The 22,709-nt window shown below is 54.7% G+C and overlaps 2 protein-coding genes across 5 annotated transcripts in view; one reads left to right on the forward strand and one right to left on the reverse strand.

Annotated features, from left to right (window-relative positions):
• Positions 1-595: 595 nt before the first annotated feature.
• ZP1 (zona pellucida glycoprotein 1) lies at positions 596-20,217 on the reverse strand. The gene is given in 14 exon segments (XM_024748528.1): positions 596-688; positions 1,043-1,170; positions 1,501-1,587; positions 1,644-1,725; positions 4,051-4,156; positions 4,158-4,175; positions 4,235-4,415; positions 4,495-4,562; positions 4,564-4,644; positions 6,306-6,376; positions 6,449-6,611; positions 18,542-18,645; positions 19,682-19,740; positions 20,193-20,217. Coding segments are annotated over 14 exon segments (1,266 nt in total).
• Positions 19,004-22,709, forward strand: part of PTGDR2 (prostaglandin D2 receptor 2) — a 5,775-nt gene continuing 2,069 nt past the window's right edge. The window contains exons 1-2 of one of the 4 annotated variants that reach the window (XM_024749456.1): positions 19,004-19,123; positions 21,813-22,709. The exon at positions 21,813-22,709 is cut by the window's right edge and continues 2,069 nt beyond it. In XM_024749456.1, the coding sequence (XP_024605224.1) occupies positions 21,821-22,709 (889 nt within the window). In that variant the 5' untranslated portion in view covers positions 19,004-19,123; positions 21,813-21,820. Of the gene's footprint in view, positions 19,124-21,143; positions 21,234-21,791 lie in introns of those variants that run through there. The other 3 variants (XM_024749455.1, XM_024749457.1, XR_003003709.1) reach the window with 3 other exon arrangements.

Below are 22,709 nucleotides of genomic sequence, written 5' to 3' on the forward strand. Positions count from 1 at the left end.
GAGGCAGAGCCAGGGTTATAACTCAAACAGCCTGGCTTGTATTCGACCAGTATCCTGAAAACAGAAAAGATGGAGCTGGCCAGGGCTGGAGAGTGCCTCCATGGTGTCAAGGCCACGGGCCTGACTCAAGCACTGTGGTTCCCTTTACGCCACCTCTCTAACTCATGCCCTACCAAAGGCCAGAGAGGTATCTGAAACCAAGTTTGACTTCCCCACCAGATTCTCCAGCGGCGGCTGAACCCAACCCATTCCACCTAGGCTGGGTTACCTTTCCCACCCTAGAAGCTCTACACGGCAGCAAAGACCTTTCCAGACCAACAAGTCAGAGGTGAAGGCCCATGTCATACATGAGCAGACGGTCGGCAGCACAGCCAGCACTGGTACTGACCTGTCTGGCAGCCGTGCCTGCTATGGCATCAGGCAGCATCAGGGCCAACAGGCTGCCATTCAGCCTGTGCCGACCAACCCTGTGTGGACCAGTCCCAGGGGCCAAGTAAGTGGGAAGGGGGGCTGGTGAGGGGAGGAGTAGCCAGCATCCGCTATGGGAGGCTGGGAGGCTCAAGGGGGCCTTGGGAGGAGCTTGTTCAAGTCAAGGTTAGTTCTTTCGGCCCCGGGAGCTCTGGATTCCCTCATCCATGATGGCAACCAAGTGGCATGCTTCGAGGATGCCCAGCCAGAACTCCTGTGGCTGTGAGAAGGTGACAAGCCCTCACAGGCCATTAGCCCCGCCAGGCTCCCGATTCCCAGCTACTGCTGTTCTTTGACTCTGCCGTGAGTTGACCTCCCCCTACCTTCTCGTCCTGCTTTCTCTGCCTGGAATGCTGCCTTTCCTTGCGGAGAGGCAAAGTCTCCTAAATTCAGTCCCGGGAGGCACTGGACTGTACCCAATAATAGAGGCCGCAGTTCTGGAAGGACAGAGCTGACTCTGAAGCGCAAGTCTAAGCTGGGAATGATTCTGTCTAGTCACCACAAGTAGCTTTTCCACACCTGCTTTCACTAGGCTTGAAACAAGGGTCTATTCAGCCTGTTTACCTTCTGTTGCCTTCCAGGAGCTTCTGGGCTTGGCCTGGCTCAGGTCCACAAAGACGCCAACCCCTCGGACCAGGGCAACAGCCAACAGCAAAAGAATTACCCAGAGGAGAGGTCTTGGGTTGCAGCTCATGGTGGAACCTGCCAGACAAAAGGGATCTGAAGGATGGCAGGGCTGGGCAAGGGCCCCTCCAACTCTCTCCCCAAACCCCAGCCCTTGGTAATCACACTGGGCAGAGCTGAAGCTGCCCTTTTGCAGATGAGGTGGACCCTGGCTAGCTTAGCTTAGTTCCCCAATGAATTCAGTTACACCATCTCCTGCCCTCACTATAGCCAGAGCTTCCCCATCTTGTCAGCGCACCCTGGAGGGCCAAGGCCTGAGGGGCCTGCCCACAGCCTCATACCTGCAGGCCCCAGCGTAGACTCCCACCTGGAGGAATCCTCAAAACCCAGTGGCCCGGGAGAGCTCACCATGCTCTGGGCCTGGCAATGTCATTGTGGTGACCTGAGGCTCACTGCCGTCCTGCTCCCCACGTGGCTCAGAAGCCAGGAACAGGCCTGCAGACATGAAAGAACAAAGAACCCCCCTATTTTGTCCTCCACCCTGGACTCACCTGCAGCCCCAGAGCTACGTGTGGTCGAGTAAGTCTTTAGCCCTGAGGGGCAGCAGGCAGAGGTGCCGCAAAGGAAGTAAACCTGGCGGGATGAGGATAAGATCAAGGCACGGGGCTGGCTTAGAGCCCTGGGCACGAAGCACTGAGGCAGGGACATGGCGTCTGGAACCCAGCCCAGGTCCACACTGCTGCCGGCCAGGCAGGAGGGAAGAGATCTGGGCATGCTGACCAGCCCAAGTCCCACGAGTTACAGAGTCATAGGTGCTGCTTCCCAATTTGGAATCTGTGCCTCCCTCGTTCTGGATGGCTCACGTCTGCAGTAGTGGACCCTGCGGGAGGGAACCGCTCTGCCGTGTAGAGCCCTGGCCCCGGCCTTCAGAGTCCCCCTGGGAGGGCCGACTTGCTCCCTTTGCCACCCGACAGATGGGGAGAGGGGATTCCGAGGACGTGGTGTTAACTGGGCAGCAGGAGAGCAGATGTCTAGCGCCCTCTCTTCCTGGCCCTCAATGACCAATGACTGGGGGGCAGGGTTGGGGGGGCGGGTTACCATGGCTTCCAGAAACACAAAGCCACGGGCAGCTCCCAAAAGGTGTAGAAGCAGGGACTTCCCTGGTGGTCCAGTGGGTAAGACTCCACGCTCCCAATGCAGGGGGGGCCGGGTTTGATCCCTGGTCGGGGAAATAGATCCTGCATGCATGCCGCAATGAAGATCCTGCGTGCCACAACTAAGACCTGGTGCAACCAAAATAAATAAATTAATTTAAAAAAAAAAAAAAAAAGGGAGTAGAAGCAGGAGGAGCTGACCTGAACCGGCACCCAGCAGCGTAACTGACAGGTACCCCTTCATCCAGCAGGCGAGGGGCTCTTGGCTCAGGAAGAGGCACACAGCTGAGCTGGTTATTCAGCTGCCCTCCCAGGTGCTAACCAGTGACATCTGTCTACATCTGATGGAATGTCATGCATCTATTTAAAATATATAGAGGGCTTCCCTGGTGGCGCAGTGGTTGAGAATCTGCCTGCCAATGCAGGGGACACAGGTTCGAGCTCTGGTCTGGGAAGATCCCACATGCCGCGGAGCAACTGGGCCCGTGAGCCACAACTACTGAGCCTGCGCGTCTGGAGCCTGTGCTCCGCAACAAGAGAGGCCGCGATAGTGAGAGGCCCGCGCACGGCAATGAAGAGTGGCCCCTGCTTGCCGCAACTAGAGAAAGCCCTCGTACAGAAACGAAGACCCAACACAGTCAAAAATAAATATAAAAATAAATTAAAAAAAAAAGACTGGGAAATATTTTAAAAAATATATATATATATAGAGAGAGATCTGTCTATATTAAGGTGAAAGATTTATATTGTTCAGTAGAACGAAAGTTAAACAGTAGTGTGTGGCCTATGGTGCCATTTATAGATTATGTAGAAAATCCTAAATATACACTAAGTGTATCCATATTTACCGTCTGCAGAAGTTGAGTTATAAAAATTCAAAGCAGGGACTTCCCTGGTGGCGCAGTGGTTGGGAATCCGCCTGCCAATGCAGGGGACATGGGTTCGAGCCCTGGACCGGGAAGATCCCACATGCTGCGGGGCAGCTAGGCCCGTGTGCCACAACTACTGAGCCTGTGTGCCACAATTACTGAAGCCCATGTGCCTACAGCCTGTGCTCCGCAGCAAGAGAGGCCACCACAATGAGAAGCCCGCACACTGCAGCGAAGAGTAGCCCCCATTCATCACAACTAGAGAAAGCCTGTGCACAGCAAAGAAGACTCAATGCAGCCATAAATAAATAAATAAATTTATTAAAAAAAAAAAAAATTCAAAGCAGAGGGACTTCCCTGGTAGTGCAGTGGTTGAGAATCCGCCTGCCAGTGCAGGGGACATGGGTTCGAGCCCTGGTCCGGGTAGATCCCACATGCCATGGAGCAACTAAGCCCATGCGCCACAGCTACTGAGCCCATGCTCTAGAGCCTGCAAGCCACAACTACTGAAGCCCACGTGCCTAGAGCCCGAGCTCCGCAACAAGAGAAGCCACCACAGTGAGAAGCCCGCATGCAGCAACAAAGAGCCAACGCGGCCAAAAATAAACTAATGAATTAAAATAAAATTCAAAGCAGAATTATGCTGAACACATCATTTCTAGAGTCAGAAGTGAGGCCACTCTGGAGCACCATGCCCGGCTCAGGTTAGGGTTGATTGCCTTCGCGATCCGGCATTTTCCTTCCTCCCTCTGGAGTGGTTTGCAGGTCGGGGCTCACTGCCCTGCACAGCACTCAGGAAGACCAAGTCCCGTCTGGGGACCTTTGTCCGCATTAGCTCGCAGGGGGCTGGAGGGATTTGGTGACCCGCTCATCCCTGCCTAGCAGATGGGGAGCAGGCAGGAGGAACACATGCTTCTGAGTGGTCCCCCGCGGGCCCTCCAGGAGCCAGTGTCCAGGGGGGCGAAGGTGGCAACGGTGAAGCACTGGTAGTGAGAGTGGCAGGGCAGAGCTACCCTTCCAAGGCCATCATTCAGGTCCTGAGCTGTCACCAAAAGGACACCTGAGGAGGTGAGAAGTCAAGGAGGGGGAGGGGAGGGGCAGCTCCAGCACCACCGCCACTTGCCCGACTGGATGGGCCACTGGAAGGGGTTGGCGGTGGGAGCGGCCCAGTGCTGGTGCAGCACCAGGACCAGAACGGGGTCTGTCCTCTGCAGGAGCCAGACCTCCATGGGGTCAGACTCTTGAAGCAGCCCCACAATGGGGTGGTCCCCCTCCCTGTGGTAGGAACTAAAAGCCTTGTCTGCAGGGAGAGGGGCTCATGAACTTCGGTCGACTGTATGTCTGGGAAGTGGGGGTGGGTAGAGAAAGCACAGGGACACCGTATCCTTTTCCCTTGTCGATCTGCAGCTGAAGCCTCAGGGGGCTGTACTGGGTCACAGTGGCTGGATGGGGGAGGAAAGAGGGACGCCTGGAGGGGCAGGAAGTCACTGGCATTGAAGACACAGTGGATGTGAAGCCTGAAGTCCCAGCTGGAGAGGATGGAGGAGAGAAGACACAGAATCAGCGCATCCAGATTACTGTACTATGTGGATGCGACATACGAGGCTTGGTCCAGCGGGGCAGATGGATGCCACCTGCAATCACCTGGGTGATGTGCATCGTTGCCCCGTCCTCTGCCCACCACGTCTTGTCTTCTCGGGACAGTTCGAGTCTGCCGTGCCAGGCCATCTTCTAGCTGGAGAGGCTGGAGCCCCCTGGGGCTGACAGATGCCCACCCTGTCCTGAAAGCTCTGTCATCTCACAGACCCGGTTTGAATCTTATCAGCATTCACTGGCCGCTTAACCTAAGCCTCAATCTCTTCATTTGCACAATGGCGCTGACCCCCTCCCTCCAAAGGCTGTGCTTAAGGATCAAGTGAGGTCACGAGATAGCGCGCTGGGGTCATCCTTGTCCTTGCGGTTGTGGCTGGTCTGCCACTGGGTCCCGTGCGCCTGGCTGGCCTGCGTGGCACTGCACACACCCGGTGGGGGTACGGGCACGCCGGCACCCGGAGATGTTCTGCAAGAAGAGCTGACCCACCCTCCCCCAGCTCCTGAGCGCTCGACTTTCACTTGTACTTGTGGCAGAGCCCTGGGCTCGGGCCTGGGCCGGTGCCCTTGGGGAGGACGTCCTACCAATGGAGACCAGGGCCTGGCACAAAGAAGGTGTCAGTACTCACGAGTGATTCCACCCCGACCGGAAGGCCTTTCCTCTGCGGGGCCCTCCAGCTCATTCCTGATGGCCTACAGCTGTTTCGCCTTACGCTTCCCTTCTGTGATGAGTTCTGGCTAGCTCCCGTAGCTTTCAAATCCTGGTGTCCAAAGCATGACAGATTTGTCCCCCGGTCCCCCTGGGAATACATAACATTTTAAAGGAAAAGACATTTGAACCCTGATGCCAGCAGCCTGCCCCAGCCCTCATGGCAGGAAGGGTGGGAAAAAAAGACATCTGGAAACCCACTCAGTGCCAAGCACAGAATTCCTACACCCCGTGGTTACCATATTAATTCAGGCTGAGGTTGGCGCCTGGCGGCTGGGGTTGAGACAGGTGTGACAAGCTCAGATGTCCTCAGGGGTTACCCCCTGGCATCCTGGGTTCCTGGCTCGTTTTGCCACCTGAGTCAGCAGGTGCCGGTGGCCCCTTTCAGTGAGGGGTTCTCCCTCAGCTCCTCCCCCACCCCACCCCGCACCCTCAGAGCTTCAGCCCCAGCTGTCTTCTGCCTCATCTGGGGCTTTGTAACCTCTGAGATCAGGAGGTGGCAACAGTCAGGCACAGCCTTGGCTTCTTCCTGGAGCCTGGAAGGGGACTTTTCAGCTCCTTGGTGCTTCGTTTCTCAGCTCAGTTCCTGGAGGGATAAAGGTGAGGGCTCTCGAGGACTCCGGCCCTCTCAGGCCCTGCTGTGGCTTCTGCCTGCCAGGCGTGGGCAGGCCCGGTCTAATGCTCACATCAGCTCTGGTTGAGAGGCGTTGCGCCGGCCTGGGGGGCCGGTGGTGCTGGGAAGAGGTACGTAGCTCATCTGAGGTCACACAGTAGGTGATAGCAGAGCTTGGACATGACCCCAGATGGCTCCAAAGCCTGTGCTAAGCTCACCTGTGCTCACTTCACACCCAAGCCCGCGGCCCAGCCTGTGTGAGGAAGGCGCCGTCCCACATGATGGAACCGTGTGGCCCCATCCAGATGCCGATGTTGGACACCAACTGGTTCTGCTGGATGCCGTCCACCTGTAGGAAGAGACAGCTGGGCGAGGCCCTTCCAGGGGGTGGTCACGGGCACCAGTGTGGCCCCCACTCTACCTGGACTGTGGTGTCACAGCAGGTGAGAGGGCCAGCCGTGGGGACCACGGAGGACCCCGCCTCCTGGTTTCGGAGCAGCTGGGGGGCGGGGCAGACCAGCTGGACGTTGATTGGTGTCCTGCATGCCAAGGCTGTTTCTCGGGACACCGCCAGGACGAAGTGACTGGACAGTCACTGGGACGAAGGCAGATCAAAGAGGAGCGTCAGTGCCTTGGGGTTCAGGGTCCATCATAAACACGGTGTGGGGAGGGCCTGGGCGACCGTCAGCATTTGAGGGCTGACCTGGCTTCTCTCACTGCCCTTTCTTGCAGTGGTAACTCCAGCAAAGCCTTCACAGACCAGACTTTCTCATGCAGGCAACAGACAAACTACACTCTAAAAGTAGGGTCACCATTTAATTTATCATCCACGCTGGAATGTTCTAGATCTACGGGAGGGGTACATGTAAAGATAGATTAACTGTTATCAGGCTGGGGCAGGTGGTCACCGCATCTAAAGATCTCTTCTGCGGTCCATTCTGGGGGCCAGGCTCTCCTGGGAACGGGGCGTGGAGCAGTTTCATCACTGGTGGGTGGGGTGGGGGAGGAAGCCCTCCTATTCCTTCAGCATTCAGGGGACAAGGGCCTTGCTTGGTCTGGAAAGTGGCGCCTGTGTTGCCATAGTAACAGGGACCCTCTCTGGTGTTGTCATGACAGCAGCCAGCTGATGGGCTTCCTTTGAACTTCTTCTCACTCTGCGGGGGATGTGCCTGGAGGCCACCTGGCACTCTTCCTGAGTCAGAGGGTACCTAGGTCGGGGGACAAGCGTGGTGAGGACATGAAAAGGAGCCACGTGGGCTGCAGACCTCCAGGGAAATGGAGGGCAGTGGCTTCGTAGAGCCCAGCAAAGGGCTGTCAGTCCCCCCGATCCTCAGGAAGGCTCCCGACAGAGTGTGCGCGCACGGAGGACTCCTCCGTGCCTCCGTAAGCTGGCTTGTCAGCGGCTCCCCACCGTGTTCCAAGGTGCCCCGCTGGCGTCGCGCTAGGGTGGGGTGGGTGGGTCCAGGGACAGTGAGGCAGGGGTTAAATGGGCTAAGCTGTCCTCTGGGGTAGGGCGGAGGGGGTGCGGATGAGGGGCAGGAAGTGAGAATGTGGTGGGCGGTGCCAGGTGGGAGTCCGGAGTCCAGGTGTGATCAGGTTTGGGACGGATGATCAGAGTGACCACTGGGCTGCACAGCTTCCACGAACACCCTCAGGCGGGAGTGCCCATCCTACAGGAGAGAGGGCGACAGGGGAGCAGCATCCGGGCAGAGGAAGGATCAGTGCCCAGGACTTAGCCTTCCTCGCCCACCAGCCCATTGAGCGGCCTTGGCTTCCGATGTGTCCCTGGTCCTTGAGGGGCCTCTCTAGCCTGACACTGTGTTAGGGCAAGCTGGTTCCCAGCCATGGGGTCTCCCCCAGAGCAGTGAGATCCCTACCTTCTCCAGCACATGGCAGTCTTTGTAATTGGCAGAAAAAGACCGTGAGCCCCTGGGGCTCGGCGGTCACCCGTGATGACAGATGGAGCAGCTGTTCACCTCAGACGGGTTCCCAATTCATCTGGAATGGGGGGAGGGGAGATGGGGATGGAGGGAAGGAGTCACGGATGCTGAAGGGGGAAGCCAGAGGCCGTTGGACTCTGCTGAGAAGACTCCCCACTCAGGAGAAGAAGTACCTCCTAGAGGTCTCCTGGGGGATTAAGGCCATTAATACCACCGTGGCTGTTACCGATAACAAACAAGAGAACAGACAATTAGATAATGTGGCCTCCTGGCTGGGATCCTAAAACAGAAAAGGACCTTAGGTGAAAGCTAAGGAAATGGACTTTAGTTATAACAATGTGTCAACATTGGTTCATTAATTGTAATAAATGTACCATCCTAATGTGAGATGTTAATTACAGGGGGAGCTGTGTGGGGTATATGGGAACTTTCTGTGCTATCTTCTCAGATTTTCTGTAAATCTGGGACAGTTCTAAGAAATAAAGTCTATTAACAACAACCAGCCTGGCTCACAGACAGGGGCGCTTCCCACGCGCCCAGCAGGGTCCCAAGCCTTGCTTGTATTAGCTCATCAGGGGCCTCGTCTCCTGGAAGCCTTACCGCAGGGTCTGGAGGAGCCCAGCTCAGCCAGCGTTAGTCCCCACAGGTCGTTATAATTCATAGCAGCGGGGAGAGCATGCGGCCTGGTAGTTAGAGTCTGGTTCCAGTCCAGCCCCCTGGTCACTTTCTGGCTGTGACCTGGGACACATCATTTTTCTGAGCTTCGGTTTCCCGTTTGTGGATTGGGGTTGATATTGCTTACCTCGCAGGGTGACGGGAGACTGAAAGAGACAAATACTGGGGGTGATAAGTCATTTGTGACAACGACTGAACACTTGGTAGTGATCAGCTTTTACTGTGGTTAGTGCCGAGGTGGAGGAAGCTCCGTGAGTTAAGGGCCCTGGGAGCAGAGCAGGTAGAGCCTGCGAACCCAGAGGCAGGGCAGTTTCTGGAGGGAAGGCTGCCTGAGCAGAAGCAGAGGCGCCAGTGGGCACAGGGGGTGCCGTCGGGGGGAGCGGTATTGTGCCGAAGAGGAGGGGATAATTGAGCTGAAGAGGAGGGGATTTGGGGGGTGGGGAGGGCAGGGCATAGAGAGGTGGGGAAACATCGGACTTAAGCTGGGCTGGGAAGGGGAGGAGATGTGGCTGGAGGGGGCAGGGGCTGGTGAGGTGACCTTCCTGCGGGACGATGGGAGGTTTTCAACTTTTTATTTTGAAATACTTCCATTCTTACTGAAAAGAAGTTCCATATATCCTTCACCCAGATTGCTCAAACGTTAACTGTTAACTTCCTTTTACATTTGTTTCAGCGCTCACCTTCTCTCTGATTGTATGTACGCGCACACATACACACACACACAATTTCTTCCATATAGCGTGAGAGAGCTGGTTGCAGACGTGACGGACTCTGAACACTGCGGTGTGTATTTCTTAAAAAACAAGCAACCACAGTTAAAAGATCAAAATCAGGGATTCAACATTGGTATGACACAACTGTCTAATCTATGAACCTTATTCAATTCACCTATCGTCCTCGTGCTTTTACAGCAAAGGAGAAGGATTTTTTCGCAGGCCAGGTCCAGTCCAAGGTCAGGACCATGTTCCTTGGGCCTCTTCCAATCTGGGACAATCCCTCTGTCTGTGTCTTTCATAGCGTGAATATTTTTGAGGAGTACAGGCCAGTTATTTTGCAGCATGGCCCTCATTTGGGTTTGTCTCGGGTTTCCCCCTGCTTAGACACAGTTTATGCATTTTTGGTGGTGTATGGGTTGCTAGGGCCACCACAACAAAATACCATAGGCTTGGTGGCGGAAACAATAGAAATGTATTTTCTCACAGTTCTGGAAGTTGGAAGTCCCAGATCATGCTGTCAGAAGTCTGGCTTCTTCTGAGGCTTCTCTCCCCTTGACTTGCAGGTGTCCGCCTTCTTGCTAAGCCCTCACATGTGCGCATACACTCCTGATGTCTCTTTATGGGTCCAAATTTCTTCTCCTTCTAAGCACACCAGTCTGATTGGATTAGGACCCACCCTAAAGGCCCCATTTTAACTTCATCACTTCTTAAAGACCCCATCTCCAAATACAGTCACATTCTGAGGTACTGGGGATTAGGGTTTCAATATATGAATAGAGGCACAGTTCAACCCATAACAGGCAGCAACACCCCAGAGGTGATGTTGTGTCCTTCTAGTTGCATTCAAACCCAAGGCTCATCGTACGGCTTGTCCTATTACTGCTGATAGATCTTTGATCACTGGGTGAGATGGGGTTGGCCAGGTTTCTCCACTCTACAGCTACCGTGTTTCTCTTTGGAAATAGAAAGTATATTATGGGGAGATATTTTGAGACTACTCAATTATCCCGCCTCTCAGCAAACATTCACCCACTGGTGTGCTGGTTCTCCAATCCATCATTCCTTCTGTCAATACGTTGCTTCGCATTCTGTTGTAACAGAGAGCTTTCCCTGATGGGGGGTTTTAGGTGCCAGGGAGAACACCAGACAGAGGAGTTGAGAGACCTGGATTCTATCCTGCTTTCACCTCTCAGGAGCCAAGGGACCTTCCCCATCTGTAAAATAGGCATGGAATTAGATAATACTCAGAGAGGTGTTTTCTAACGGATCACGGACCTTACTCATGAGGAAGGCGTCTCTCCCAAGTCCCTGGAAAGGCAGAGAAAGAGCAGGGGAGCTTCCTCATGGCCAAGGGCAGAAGGATGCCTTCGAGAAAAGTGGTGCTGAGCTGTCCTGGAGAGAGAGGGCCCTGAGACCTTGGTCATGACTCTACATTCTCGCAAAGACTCACGGGCACCAGAGCTCATCTGCCCGATGCTGGGTGGCCTCAGCCTGCAGCGGCTTGAAGCAGGGTTTCAGTTCCCAGCCAGGGATTGAGGTCAGGTCACGGCAGTGAGAGCGCTGAATCCTAGTCACTAGACCACAAGGGACAAGTGGCCAGTTACAAAGCCCTGGCCCATCAGCTGTGTAGAGATGAATTTCCATATAGAGATGGAAAGTAGTGAAACAAGTAAAGTGTTTATTAGGAGGAAAAGGGTTACGTGTGGATAGACACACGGGCGGGCTGAGAGAGAGAGAGAGAGTCATGCCCTTGTGATAGTTTGAATCACTTATATGGGGCATTCCTTCCCGGTTTCCTTTGGCCAATCACCTTGCTTTGCCTGGTTCTGAGGCCGTATTTGGTTTATCTCAGAGTCCTCCCATGTGTGCACATGCATCTCTTAGCCAAGATGGATTCTAGCGAAGAGAGCTATGGGTAGGTTGACATCACTTACTATGAGATGATGCCCCCTCCCTTTTGACCTCTGAGGAGCCCTTCTGCACATGTAGAGTTGGGAAGGACTCCTTGACTTCAAGAATGAGGAATATTTGGTCTTTTATCTCTTTTCTGGGCACGGCTCAGCTATTCTTTTTTTTTTTTTTTTTTTTTTGCGGTACGCGGGCCTCTCACTGCTGTGGCCTCTCCCGTTGCGGAGCACAGGCTCCGGACGCGCAGGCTCAGTGGCCATGGCTCACGGGCGCAGCCGCTCCGCGGCACGTGGGATCTTCCCGGACCGGGGCACGAACCCACGTCCCCTGCATCGGCAGGCGGACTCTCAACCACTGCGCCACCAGGGCTATAGCTAAGGGCTATTCTTTTGCTCCTTATCTTGGAGTATCTGTCCGCAGGCAACAGACTCTGGCTGCTCAGCCTGGGGCCCATCTATCTCCTGCCTCAAGCCTGAAGCTCCAATGCTCACCCACTAGAGACCTTGGGAAAGTCACCTACCGGCTTGGTGACTCCATTTCCTCATCTGTATAATGGGGCTAATAAGGGGACATAACTTGTAGGGTTGCTCTGAGGATTAAATAAATAACCCATGTAAAGCACTGAGAACAATCTGCGTGTGGTAATCATTTGAACGTGATAGTGATGAAAACCACCGTAATTTTTTATGGTTGAGGACAGAGGGTCAGATCAGGGTGACTTGACTTGGAACCTCGGCTTCCCTCTTGGCCTCTTTCTAAACCTCAGTTTGTTTATCTCTTTCTCATCTTTTTAAACTTAGTCCTTTTTATTTTTGAAAATTGGACTTGAGTTTCTGAATCTGTAAAGTGGGATTAAAAATAAGGTCAAGGGTCTGTCCTTGTGGCACAGTGGTTAAGACTCCACGCTCCCAATGCAGGGGGCCCAGGTTTGTTCCTTGGTCAGGGAAATAGATCCCACAGGCATGATGCGACTAAGTGTTTACATGCCACAACTAAGGAGCCCGTCTGCTGCAACTAAGACCTAGTGCAACGAAGTAAATAAATAAATATTAAAAAAAAATAAGGTCAAAGTCACTGAGGCGCTGAGAATTCCATGTCAGTTCTCCACCCCATCTGTTTTTTTTTGTTTTTTGTTTATTTTTGGTTGCACCACAAGGCAGTGGAAATTCCCAGACCAGGGATCACGGATCAAGCCCGTGCCCCCTGCAGTGGAAGTGCGGAGTCTTAACCACTGGACCATCAGGGAAGTTCTCACCCAATCTGTTCTGCTAATAAAAGCCAGGGACGGAGGGTACCAGTGGAGGAAGGGGCCTTTCTAGGCTGGAAAGACAAGGCTGCCGGGGAATGGGATACTGTGATTTATGATAAGAAATATATATTTGGTTTTTGTCCCCATCCTGGCAGAGCTCCTAAACACCCTGGGAATTTCCTGGGAGGAGAGCAAAACAAAGGTGTCTTTTGTTATGTTGTTGAGGTTCCTTTAGGAAAGCACCTAGCATTGGGAGCTTGCTGCCAAGGGAACCAACCACATGGTTAGAGGATTAGCACACATCCCCCCTTCCCCACCTCTTGGGAGGGAAGAGGGGCTGGAGACTGAGGTCACTCACCAACAGCCAATGATTCAGTCAATCATGTCTATGTAGCGAAGCCACCATAAAACCCTCAAAGGACGAGGTTAAGAGCTTCCACTTTGGTGAACATGTGGAGATATGGGGAGAGTAGCACCCAGAGAGCACGGAGGCTCTGCGCCCCTCCCGTACACCTTACCCTGTGCATCTCTTCCATCTGGCTGTTCCTGAAAAACGTTTCTCTGAGATCTGTGAGCTGTTCTAACAAATTAATCAAACCCAAGGAGAGGGTCGTTGGAAACTCAGACTGATAGCCAGTTCAGATCAGAAGAAGAGGTGACACCTGGACTTGTGATTGGTGTCTGAGTAGGGGGAGGGGACAGTTTTATAGGACTGAGTCCTTACCCTGTGGAATCTGATGTTATATCTCCGTGGAGATAGTGTCAGAATTGAATTGCAGGCCACCCAGCTGGTGTCATGGGGAAAAAACCCCACACAAAATCATAGGGACCAAAGCATGTACGGGACCCAGCAGGAAGCAGGTCACCTCACCCCAGGGGCTTGCAGACAGACCCAGGGGAAGCCCTAGCCATGGTCCCTGTGTCATGGGGAAGAACAAAGCTGACTCCATATTGGATCTGTTTCTTTTACTTTAACCTCTGTATTCTATTTCTTTTGCTACAAGTTAATCACGAAAGGGATTTTGCCTATAAGCTTAAATTATACACAATGGCGCACCTCTGGGAACCCTGCCACCCAGGTAATGAGTGTTAAGCTAAAATCCCTTTGTTTAGCTCACAGGAAACATCCTGACCAAGCCCACCTGTGAATGGCTGTAGGAATCCTTTGGGACACAAGTCCACCATCTTCTTGGTCTCCTGGCTTTCTGAATAAGTCGCTAGGCCTTGCCCCAACAATTGGTCTCTCAGTTTACTGGCAAACAGTGTGGCAAACAGTACGAACTTGGACTCGGTAACACCTGTGGATCCTGTTGGCTGTGGAGATGCTTCCCGAAGCTTGTGGAGCATGTTTAACAGCAGAAAGTCAGCCCTACTTATCCTGCAGAGCTGAAGACAATGAACCTCAGAGAGTCCAGTCATCTGGGAAGTGCTGGGTTCTGGTGCTGGAGCACCTTCTTCTTTTTTTTTTTTTTTCCTGGTTTATTTATTTTTTACTTATTTATTTACTTGTTTAGGCTGTACCACGTGGCATGTGGGATCTTAGTTCCCTGACCAGGTATCAAACCCGTGCCCCCTGCAGTAGAAGCATGGAGTCCTAACCACTGGACCGCCAGGGAAGTCCCTGGAGCACGTGCTTCTGAGTTCCAGCTCTTCTGCCCACTGGCTGAGTGGCCTTGGCTGGGCCACTCAACCTCTCTGTTTTTTTCTCTGGGAGTGAGTAAGATAACAGTCCCTACCATCCTGGATTATCTGGGTGCAGCATATATATGTAATGCATATAAAATCTATATCTGTATATATTTTTTGGTGGGGATTCACCGGCATACATGTGGGTCTGAGAAAAGTTATTAGTTAATAATAACAGAGAGTTACTAGTCCCCAGGGTTGTACCCACCACAGGTGAAAACAGAGTCTGGGAGAATTGCATCAGGCCATGAGTAACAGTGGATCCAGATTGGCCACCGTGAGGACCTGGGGGTTCCTTTCGGGCCTAATCTCCAATACTAGAGATTCGCACTGTGCAGCAAACGCTCACTGAGAGCCCTCCCACGTGTCAGGCCCGCTGCTTGGCTTTGGTGATGAGGAGATAAAACAGGAACTGTCTCTGTTCTCCAGTTGCTCGTGATGGGGTGGGGAACAGTTGTGTGAAAGTTACCATGGAGGGCAGAGGTGCAGAGGCAGGGGTGTGGGAGGTAGGGTCTGAAAGGCTCAGCAAAGTCTTCCCGGAGGAGGTAACCCCTGAGCAACATTTTGAAGGATGAATAGGAGTTCACAGAGAGGCCAAGGGAGGAAATGGTATTCTAGAGCAGGGAGCAAATAGCACAAGGGGGCAGAAACAGCCTGGTATGTACAGGGTGACGAATGCTGACATGATAGGAGGTGACTAGGGAGAAGCAGAAATGAAGGTGGAGGCACAGGCAGGGCCAGATCACTGAGGGGCTTATTGGCCATGTGAGGAGCTAAGCCTCCACCTGTGGGTGACGGTGGCATTAGGGTGCTCCACCCGGTGCAAGGTGTCATGTGGGGTCCTGCACCTCTGCTGTGTGTGGCCAACTCCAGGGCCTCCCAAGTACGGGAGAATGGAGGGTCCAGGGCATGGCTCACCTGCTTCCTCTTGTGCATCTCAGTTCCTGTTTTATTGACTCTTTAAAGAGGACAGAAAGGAACATGAAAGCCTGCTTCCTAAGGCAGGGCCCCGGAGGGAGAAAGCCCTTCTGGGCTTGGCCCCATGGCTGGGGGGCAGTTGGCCTATTCCCTTGACTGTTCGTTAAACACACCTGATGCCATGATCATGTGCTCTTGGGAGCCCAGAGACACTGATGATCACAGAAAGGGGTCTTGCCGCAGAGAATGGACTTGAGGACACTGGGCGGGGGAAGGGTAAGCTGGGGTGAAGTGAGAGAGTGGCATGGACATATATACACTACCAAACGTAAAATAGATAGCTAGTGGGAAGCAGCCGCATAGCACAGGGAGATCAGCTCGGTGCTCTGTTACCACCTAGAGGGGTTGGATAGGGAGGGAGATGCAAGAGCGAGGAGATGGGGGATATATGTATATGTATAGCTGATTCACTCTGTTATAAAGCAGAAACTAACACACCATTGTAAAGCAATTCTACTCCAATAAAGATGTTAGGAAAAAAAAAAAAAGAAAGAAAGGGGTCTTGCAAGATGAGTGGGGGAGGGAAGAGGCATTCCAGGCAGCAGCAGCCGGGAGTGCAAAGCCTTGGAGGTGAGCCGAGAGGAAGGGGGCAGGGACTGGCGGGCGGTGTGCTGGATCCCGAGAGGACTTGAAGGCTGCTTTGAGAACCTGGACAGTTCCCACAGGCAGCAGAACCCCCGCAGGGCTCTGTGACGCTCTGGTTCTTCTCCTCCAGGGCAGTACGTGTGGTTGACGGGGAGAAAGACCTGACTTTAGCTCTTTCAGGCTTTGACGTCAAGTTGCCAGCCATGGAGAAGGCTGTGCTTCAGGGCCTATGGCCTGTGCTCTGGGGTGGCTGCATCTTTCTCCAGGTCCTGGGGGGGGGGTCACTGGACAGCCCCCCCCCCAGTGCCACCAGGACCCAGCTGCCGCTCCCCGCTCCGAGTGCACCAGACGCAAGGAACCCGAGTTCTCCATCCCAGCCAAACCAGCAGCATCGGCACGCTCTGGGGAACTTGCTAGGAATGCAGATGCCCAGGCCGCCTCCCCAGACCCGCTGGATCGCACGCACTAGGGGTGGGGCACCCAGCAGTCTGGACGTCACAAGCCCTCCAGTAGGTTCTGAGGCACATTCAACGTGGGACTGGCTGGTCTATTTGCCAAGGCCCTGATCACGTCGCTCTCCTCCGGACTCCGAGCGCCACACGGGCCCATCTGGCAGCCTGGCTGTCCTCCTGCCTACAGTGCCGGCCAGACACTGTGAAGGGCTCCGCAGGGTTCTCTGATCGCATCTTCTCCTGGAGGCGCCTGTCCTCTGCTTTCAGCCAGGGAGCCCCAGCTCAGAGTCCCCACGGCTCACGAGACTTCTCTCAAGTGTCTGGTGCGGAACACCCTCCCCGTGCCACCCCCTACCCCAACTCCAACTCCTTCCCGCCCAGGCCACCTCCATGTGGCACCTGAGGGACTTGTGTGGGAGGCAGGTTTACACCGTGGGAGTGCAGCCAAGGGCCCTACAGGAACCAACATCCCTGCCTCCTTGTTTAGAAAATGCCTTAGGGCACTGCTCATCTGGAGTACTTTCTTCCTTTGTCTTAGTAACTTTTCATAAACTGTCCTCGGGGATGGTTGGGAGACAGTCACCACAGTGATTACAGGATTGGAAACGAGGGTTGGGGGAAGGGGCAGAGGAGTGAGCGTTGCAGGTGAGCAGGGCCGCCATCAGGGCTTGTGCAGAGTGTTCAGTGCTCAAGGGTACCTAGTGGAGGGGGTGAGGGAGGGCTGAGAGCCAGGAGGAGGGCTGGACCCCACCCCAAGCCTGATTCCCTAGAGCTAAGATATGTTATAGGAGGAAAGGAGGGATTCTTTTTTTTCTTTTTTGGCCACACCACGTGGCATGCGGGATCTTTGTTCCCCGACCAGGGATCAAACCCATGCCCCCTGCGTTGGGAACATGGAGTCTTAACCACTGGACTGCCAGGGAATTCCCAAGCGGGGATTCTTTCTAAGCCCAAAGAGCAGTCTGTGCACCACTTTGGGGCAGGGACTGTGCAGAAGGAGCACCTTTAAAAAAATTCATATTGCTGTGAAGTTACTTGCCCAAGGTCACCTGCCACACTTCACTGCCTGCATGGCCTTAGAGGATGTCTGTGGCTCAGCAGGCTGGGTGTGGAGGGGGGTGGATGGGGATGAAGGTACTTTCCCCCGAGTGGAACGGAAACACCCACCTAGGGAGGGCTGTAGGCACTTGTCTTCAGAAGACGGAGACCCTCCGTCACTAAGAGGAAAGGGGACATTACCCTAGTGCTACTGATTTGTTTAATCAAGGCTCTTACTGATCCTCCGTCTTGGATGACAGTGAGCAATAGTTTCCCCGTCACATTCTTCACTCAGGATTGCAGTGTGTCAGCAAACTTATCCAGTGCCAGGCCCTGTATTAAGCCTGTACCAAAATGGAAGAGTTTTGTAGAGTCAATCCTATGGGGGTGCCCTGGCCCTGATCTGGGGGTACTGAGTTCTTAACATGTTTTGAGTATCCTGGTGGCTGGGATGCTGAGGTTGGAGGAAAGGTCCCAGGAATCTTGGTCAGCGAACAGGAGTGAAGACTTCGGGAACAGGTCAATGCGAACGTGTACAGTTCAAGCATCTCATCCACGGGCTCCGAGCCCCGCCCATTTTATCATTACTTATTATTATGGGCTGCACCACATGGCTTGTGGGGTTTTTAGTTCTCTGACCAGGGATCAAACCTGGGCCCTTGGCAGTGAGATCGTGGAGCTCTAACCACTGGACTTCCAGGGAATTTGCAGCCCATTTAAAATAAAAGCTGTACTGCCTTTGCCCTGCAGCCTACACCCATTTTTCCCCAAGAGGGAAGAAACCTGATTTTTTTTTTTTTGTAAAAATTAATTAATTAATTAATTAATTTATATTTTTGGCTGTGTAGGGTCTTCGTTTCTATGCGAGGGCTTTCTCTAGTTGTGGCGAGCGGGGGCCACTCTTCATCGCCGTGCACGGGCCTCTCACTGTCGTGGCCTCTCTTGTTGCGGAGCACAGGCTCCAGACACACAGGCTCAGTAGTTGGGGCTCATGGGCCCAGTCGCTCCGTGGCATGTGGGATCTTCCCAGACCAGGGCTCGAACCCGTGTCCCCTGCATTGGCAGGCAGATTCTCAACCACTGCGCCACCAGGGAAGCCCAAGAAACCTGATTTTTATGAGTACCTACTATGTGCTGGATGCTTTGTGAATGAGGACACCTCACTCAGCCTGGGAGGTGACACTGTCGCTCTGGTCACAGATGGACAAGTGGGGGCCGGCAAGGGGAAGTGGCTTACCTCCCAGCTGGGCATGCGGGCAGCATGGACAGCCAGGCCTGTGTTCTTACCACGGCCCCGCCCTGCCTTCCTGGCCATAGAGCCCCTGGGGGCCCTCGCAGACGGGCCCCCCATGCTGCCCGGGCACATGGGAGGAGCCGCACCAGTTTCTTTCCTGAGGGTGATGGGGTCAGGGGTGGGCAGTCCAGGACAGTGGACAGACGGACAGGACGCCCTCCTCCTCACTTCTCCTACACACCTGTCGCTCTCAAAAGCACCCCCCATGCACACTAGGGCTCACACTTTCTGGCTCACACCTGTGTCCCCACGTGCACTTGTACTTGACCTTGGGCTTTTGCAAAATCTCCTTCGTAAAGGGAGGTAGGATGAGCTGGGCTGCCAGCAGTTACATCCAGTCCGCATCAATGGAGATGGATGTTACTTGAACACCAGTGTGACAACTCACTCTCTAGCTGTCCCCGCCTCCCCCCACCCCACCCCTAAATACACACACACACACACACACACACACACACACTCTGGGGCTGACATCTATTTCCTCCCTCAGCCTCCCTCCCCTGCCTCTGCCTGCCCGCTGCCTGCAGAAGCTGACTGCCTCTGGGGCTGGAATCCTGTGCTCCCTCTGTGCCCAGGTAAGGAGACGGTGGCCCCAGGGCTGGGCAGCCTCAGTGCCCTCTCTGGACCCAGAAGAGAAGGCACAGTTTTATCAAAGGAGAGGGCTGTTACCAGCTAGGATGGCAGAGGGTTGGGTTTACCAAAGACTGGAGGGGACTTGCTGCTCTGAGGAGGAAAGGACTGCATTTTCCTAGGGAATCACTAGATGCCAGGTGCAGTGGTCAACCATTAAAGCTTCTCTTTCCAGACTCAGGAGCGATCTGGGGGGAGGGTTACACGAGCAGTCTTAAGGTAAATGACCCAAGTGCACCCAGCCAGGAAGCCGAGGAGCTGGGATTCAAAGCCAGGTCTCTGACACCAAAAGCTGGTATTCTCTGACCCCAGCCCTCTGTCAAAACAGGACCTTCGCTGCTGGGCTCCCTGAGAACCCGGGGAGGCTGGAGGCCAGACTCTGTCAGCCAGGAAGCCCATACTGGGTGCTTTGTGAACGAGGACACCTCACTTAGCCGGGGAGGTGACACTGTCGCTCTGGGCACAGACGGCCAAGTGGGGGCCGGCAAGGGGAAGTAGCTTACCTCCCAGCTGGGCATGCGGGCAGCATACTCGGTCCCCAGCAGAGAGCAGGATGTGCTGTCTGAGCACCCCCATGGGACTTAGATGGGGCCAAAGGGAATGTTTCAGCGCAGAGTGGGGATGGCTCGTGTGTTTGCTGGGAGTGGGGTTCTCTCCCTTCCACCGCAGCTGAGGGACACTGGGCAAGTTGCTGTGCTTCTCTGAACCTTTGTTTCCTCTTCTAAAAAATGCGGTCTCACAGGGTCATTGTGAATGTATTCACTCTGCAGACTCTAGAGCTTGGGAAATACGAGCATTTTCAGGGAGCGCAGGGACAACAGCTCCCCTCCCCCCACCTGCGTGTCCCCAGCTCCAAGCGGCTCACCTGCCAAGGAAATTCTAGTTTGATATCCGGCACACTCACCCTACGAAGGACCGTGGTCCCTGGAGAAGGGTGTGGATTTTCTCATCCTGGCCAACAGTGCCTCCCGTGGAAAGACGAATACTGAAGAACACCTCCCCACCCCCCCCCACTTTCCTTCTCTTCTTTCTCCATCATCTCGCGCTTAGAGCAGAGGTAGAGGAAAGAGAACAGGCTGAGTACTAAACTGTCGTTCCTCCACATGCCTGTGTTGTTCGGGAAGGTTTGGGTAGGTGATTTAAACACTTGAGTTTCAGTTTCCTCATCTGCAAAACGGGATGGAGAGAAGTACCAACAGTTTTCTTCTAGAGCTGTAGCAAGAGAGTACCTATGTAAAGGATCTACCACAGTCCCTGGCATGTCATGGGGGGCCCAGGACAATCCGAGTTCCCACCCCCTGCTATCTGTCTGTCCCCACCTCCTGCAGGCAGCCTCCCACCCTGACCTCCTCTGCCCTCACTGATCTCCACTGGCTCCACATCAGATGGTCTCAGGTTATTTATTATTTTTTTAAAAACTAAATTTATTTATTTATTTTGGGCTGCGTTGGGTCTTCGTTGCTGCACGCGGGCTTTCTCTAATTGCGGCGAGCCGGGGCTACTCTCCGTTGCGGTTCACGGACTTCTCATTGCGGTGGCTTCTCTTGTTGCGGAGCACAGACTCTAGGTGCGCGGGCTTCAGTAGCTGTGGCGCATGGGCTTAGTTGCTCCACAGCATGTTGGATCTTCAGGGATTGAACCTGTGTCCCCTGCATTGGCAGGCAGATTCTTAACCACTGCGCCACCAGGCAAGTTCCAGCCTCAGGTTCTTGATGAGGCTGTGGGTCTGCACATCTGGCCAGGGGCTGGCTTCTCCAGCGCTTAGCTGAGTAGTCGCTCAGTAAATAGCTGTTGAATGAGTATGAACAGGGCTGGGTTTCCTGGGGCTGGCCGAGCGCCTGTGGCTGCCCCTGAGCAGGGGAGAGGTCTTTTGGCCCTACTGGGCCTCCGGAGCCCAAATCTGGTAGTTCCTTCTGCCCAGCTCTCTCCCTGCTCTTATCTTATTTCCTCTTAAACTACCAAAGGAGGGGCTGGCTCCACTGCTTGCAGTCAACACACCCAACCAGCCACCACTCTGGGAGCGAAGGGCCACAGGACGATCTGCAGAGAGGCAAGGTCCGGGGGTGCCGTGGGTGGGTGCGTGGGTGGGTCATCCCTTAAATGCACGGACTCCGCCTTCCATTCCCATCCTCCAGCCCAGCTGAATCCTCCTGCCCTTCAGGGGGGCCTCGCTCACACCCCAGCGCTCTGGGGATTGGGAAAAGGAGCCCTTCGTGGCCTGACCTTGGTTCCTATTTCTCCAAGTGATCTTAGGCCATCTGCTTAATGATAATCGCAGCGCCATTGATGCAGTGCTTCCTGCACGCTTACTCTTGCTTGAAATGCTTATATATATTATTAATTCATTTAATTCAACAACCAGCAACCCTATGACCTAGACCCTGCCCTGTATGACAGCCATCCATGTTACGGAGGAGCAAACAGGCTCAGAAAGGTTAAGCGTATTGCCCAAGGTTGCACAGTGAGCAGGTGGTGGGGCTGGGATGTCACCCCCCCACCTTACTGCCCTTGCTCAACTTCATTGATCCCCAGGGGCCTCACCTATAACTGTCATGGGTCAGAGTCCCATCTCCTGGCCAGGGTTGCCCGTTTCCTGGCACTGCTCACCACAGTGCCTCTTTCTCTCCGCCGCAGAGCCCACGATGTCGGCCAACGTCACGATGAAGCCCCTCTGTCCCCTCCTGGAGCAGATGAGCCGCCTCCAAAGCCACAGCAACTCCAGCATCCGCTACATTGACCACGCGTCAGTGCTGCTGCATGGGCTGGCCTCGCTGCTGGGCCTGGTGGAGAACGGACTCATCCTCTTCGTGGTGGGCTGCTGCATGCGCCAGACCGTGGTCACCACCTGGGTGCTGCACCTGGCACTGTCTGACCTGCTGGCCACTGCCTCCCTGCCTTTCTTCACCTACTTCCTGGCCGTGGGCCACTCCTGGGAGCTGGGCACCACCTTCTGCAAGCTGCACTCCTCCATCTTCTTCCTCAACATGTTCGCCAGCGGCTTCCTGCTCAGCGCCATCAGTCTGGACCGCTGCCTGCAGGTGGTGCGGCCCGTGTGGGCACAGAACCACCGCACGGTGGCCGTGGCTCACAGGGTGTGCCTGGCGCTCTGGGCCCTGGCCGCCCTCAACACCGTGCCCTACTTCATCTTCCGGGACACCATCCCGCGGGTGGACGGGCGCGTCATGTGCTACTACAACGTGCTGCTCCTGAATCCCGGGCCCGACCGCGATGCCACGTGCAACTCGCGCCAGACGGCTCTGGCCGTCAGCAAGTTCCTGCTGGCCTTCGCCATACCGCTGGCCATCATCGCCTCGAGCCACGTGGCCGTGAGCGCGCATTTGCGCCACCGCGGCCGCCGGCGGCCCGGCCGCTTCGTGCGCCTGGTGGCGGCCGTGGTGGCGGCCTTTGCGCTCTGCTGGGGGCCCTACCACGTGTTCAGCGTGCTGGAGGCGCGGGCGCACGCGGACCCGGCGCTGCGGCCGCTCGTGTGGCGCGGGCTGCCGTTCGTCAGCAGCCTGGCCTTCGTCAACA

This window comes from Neophocaena asiaeorientalis, unplaced genomic scaffold (assembly GCF_003031525.2).
Source record: "Neophocaena asiaeorientalis asiaeorientalis breed wild unplaced genomic scaffold, Neophocaena_asiaeorientalis_V1.1 scaffold43, whole genome shotgun sequence".
NCBI classification, from domain to species: Eukaryota; Metazoa; Chordata; class Mammalia; order Artiodactyla; family Phocoenidae; genus Neophocaena; species Neophocaena asiaeorientalis.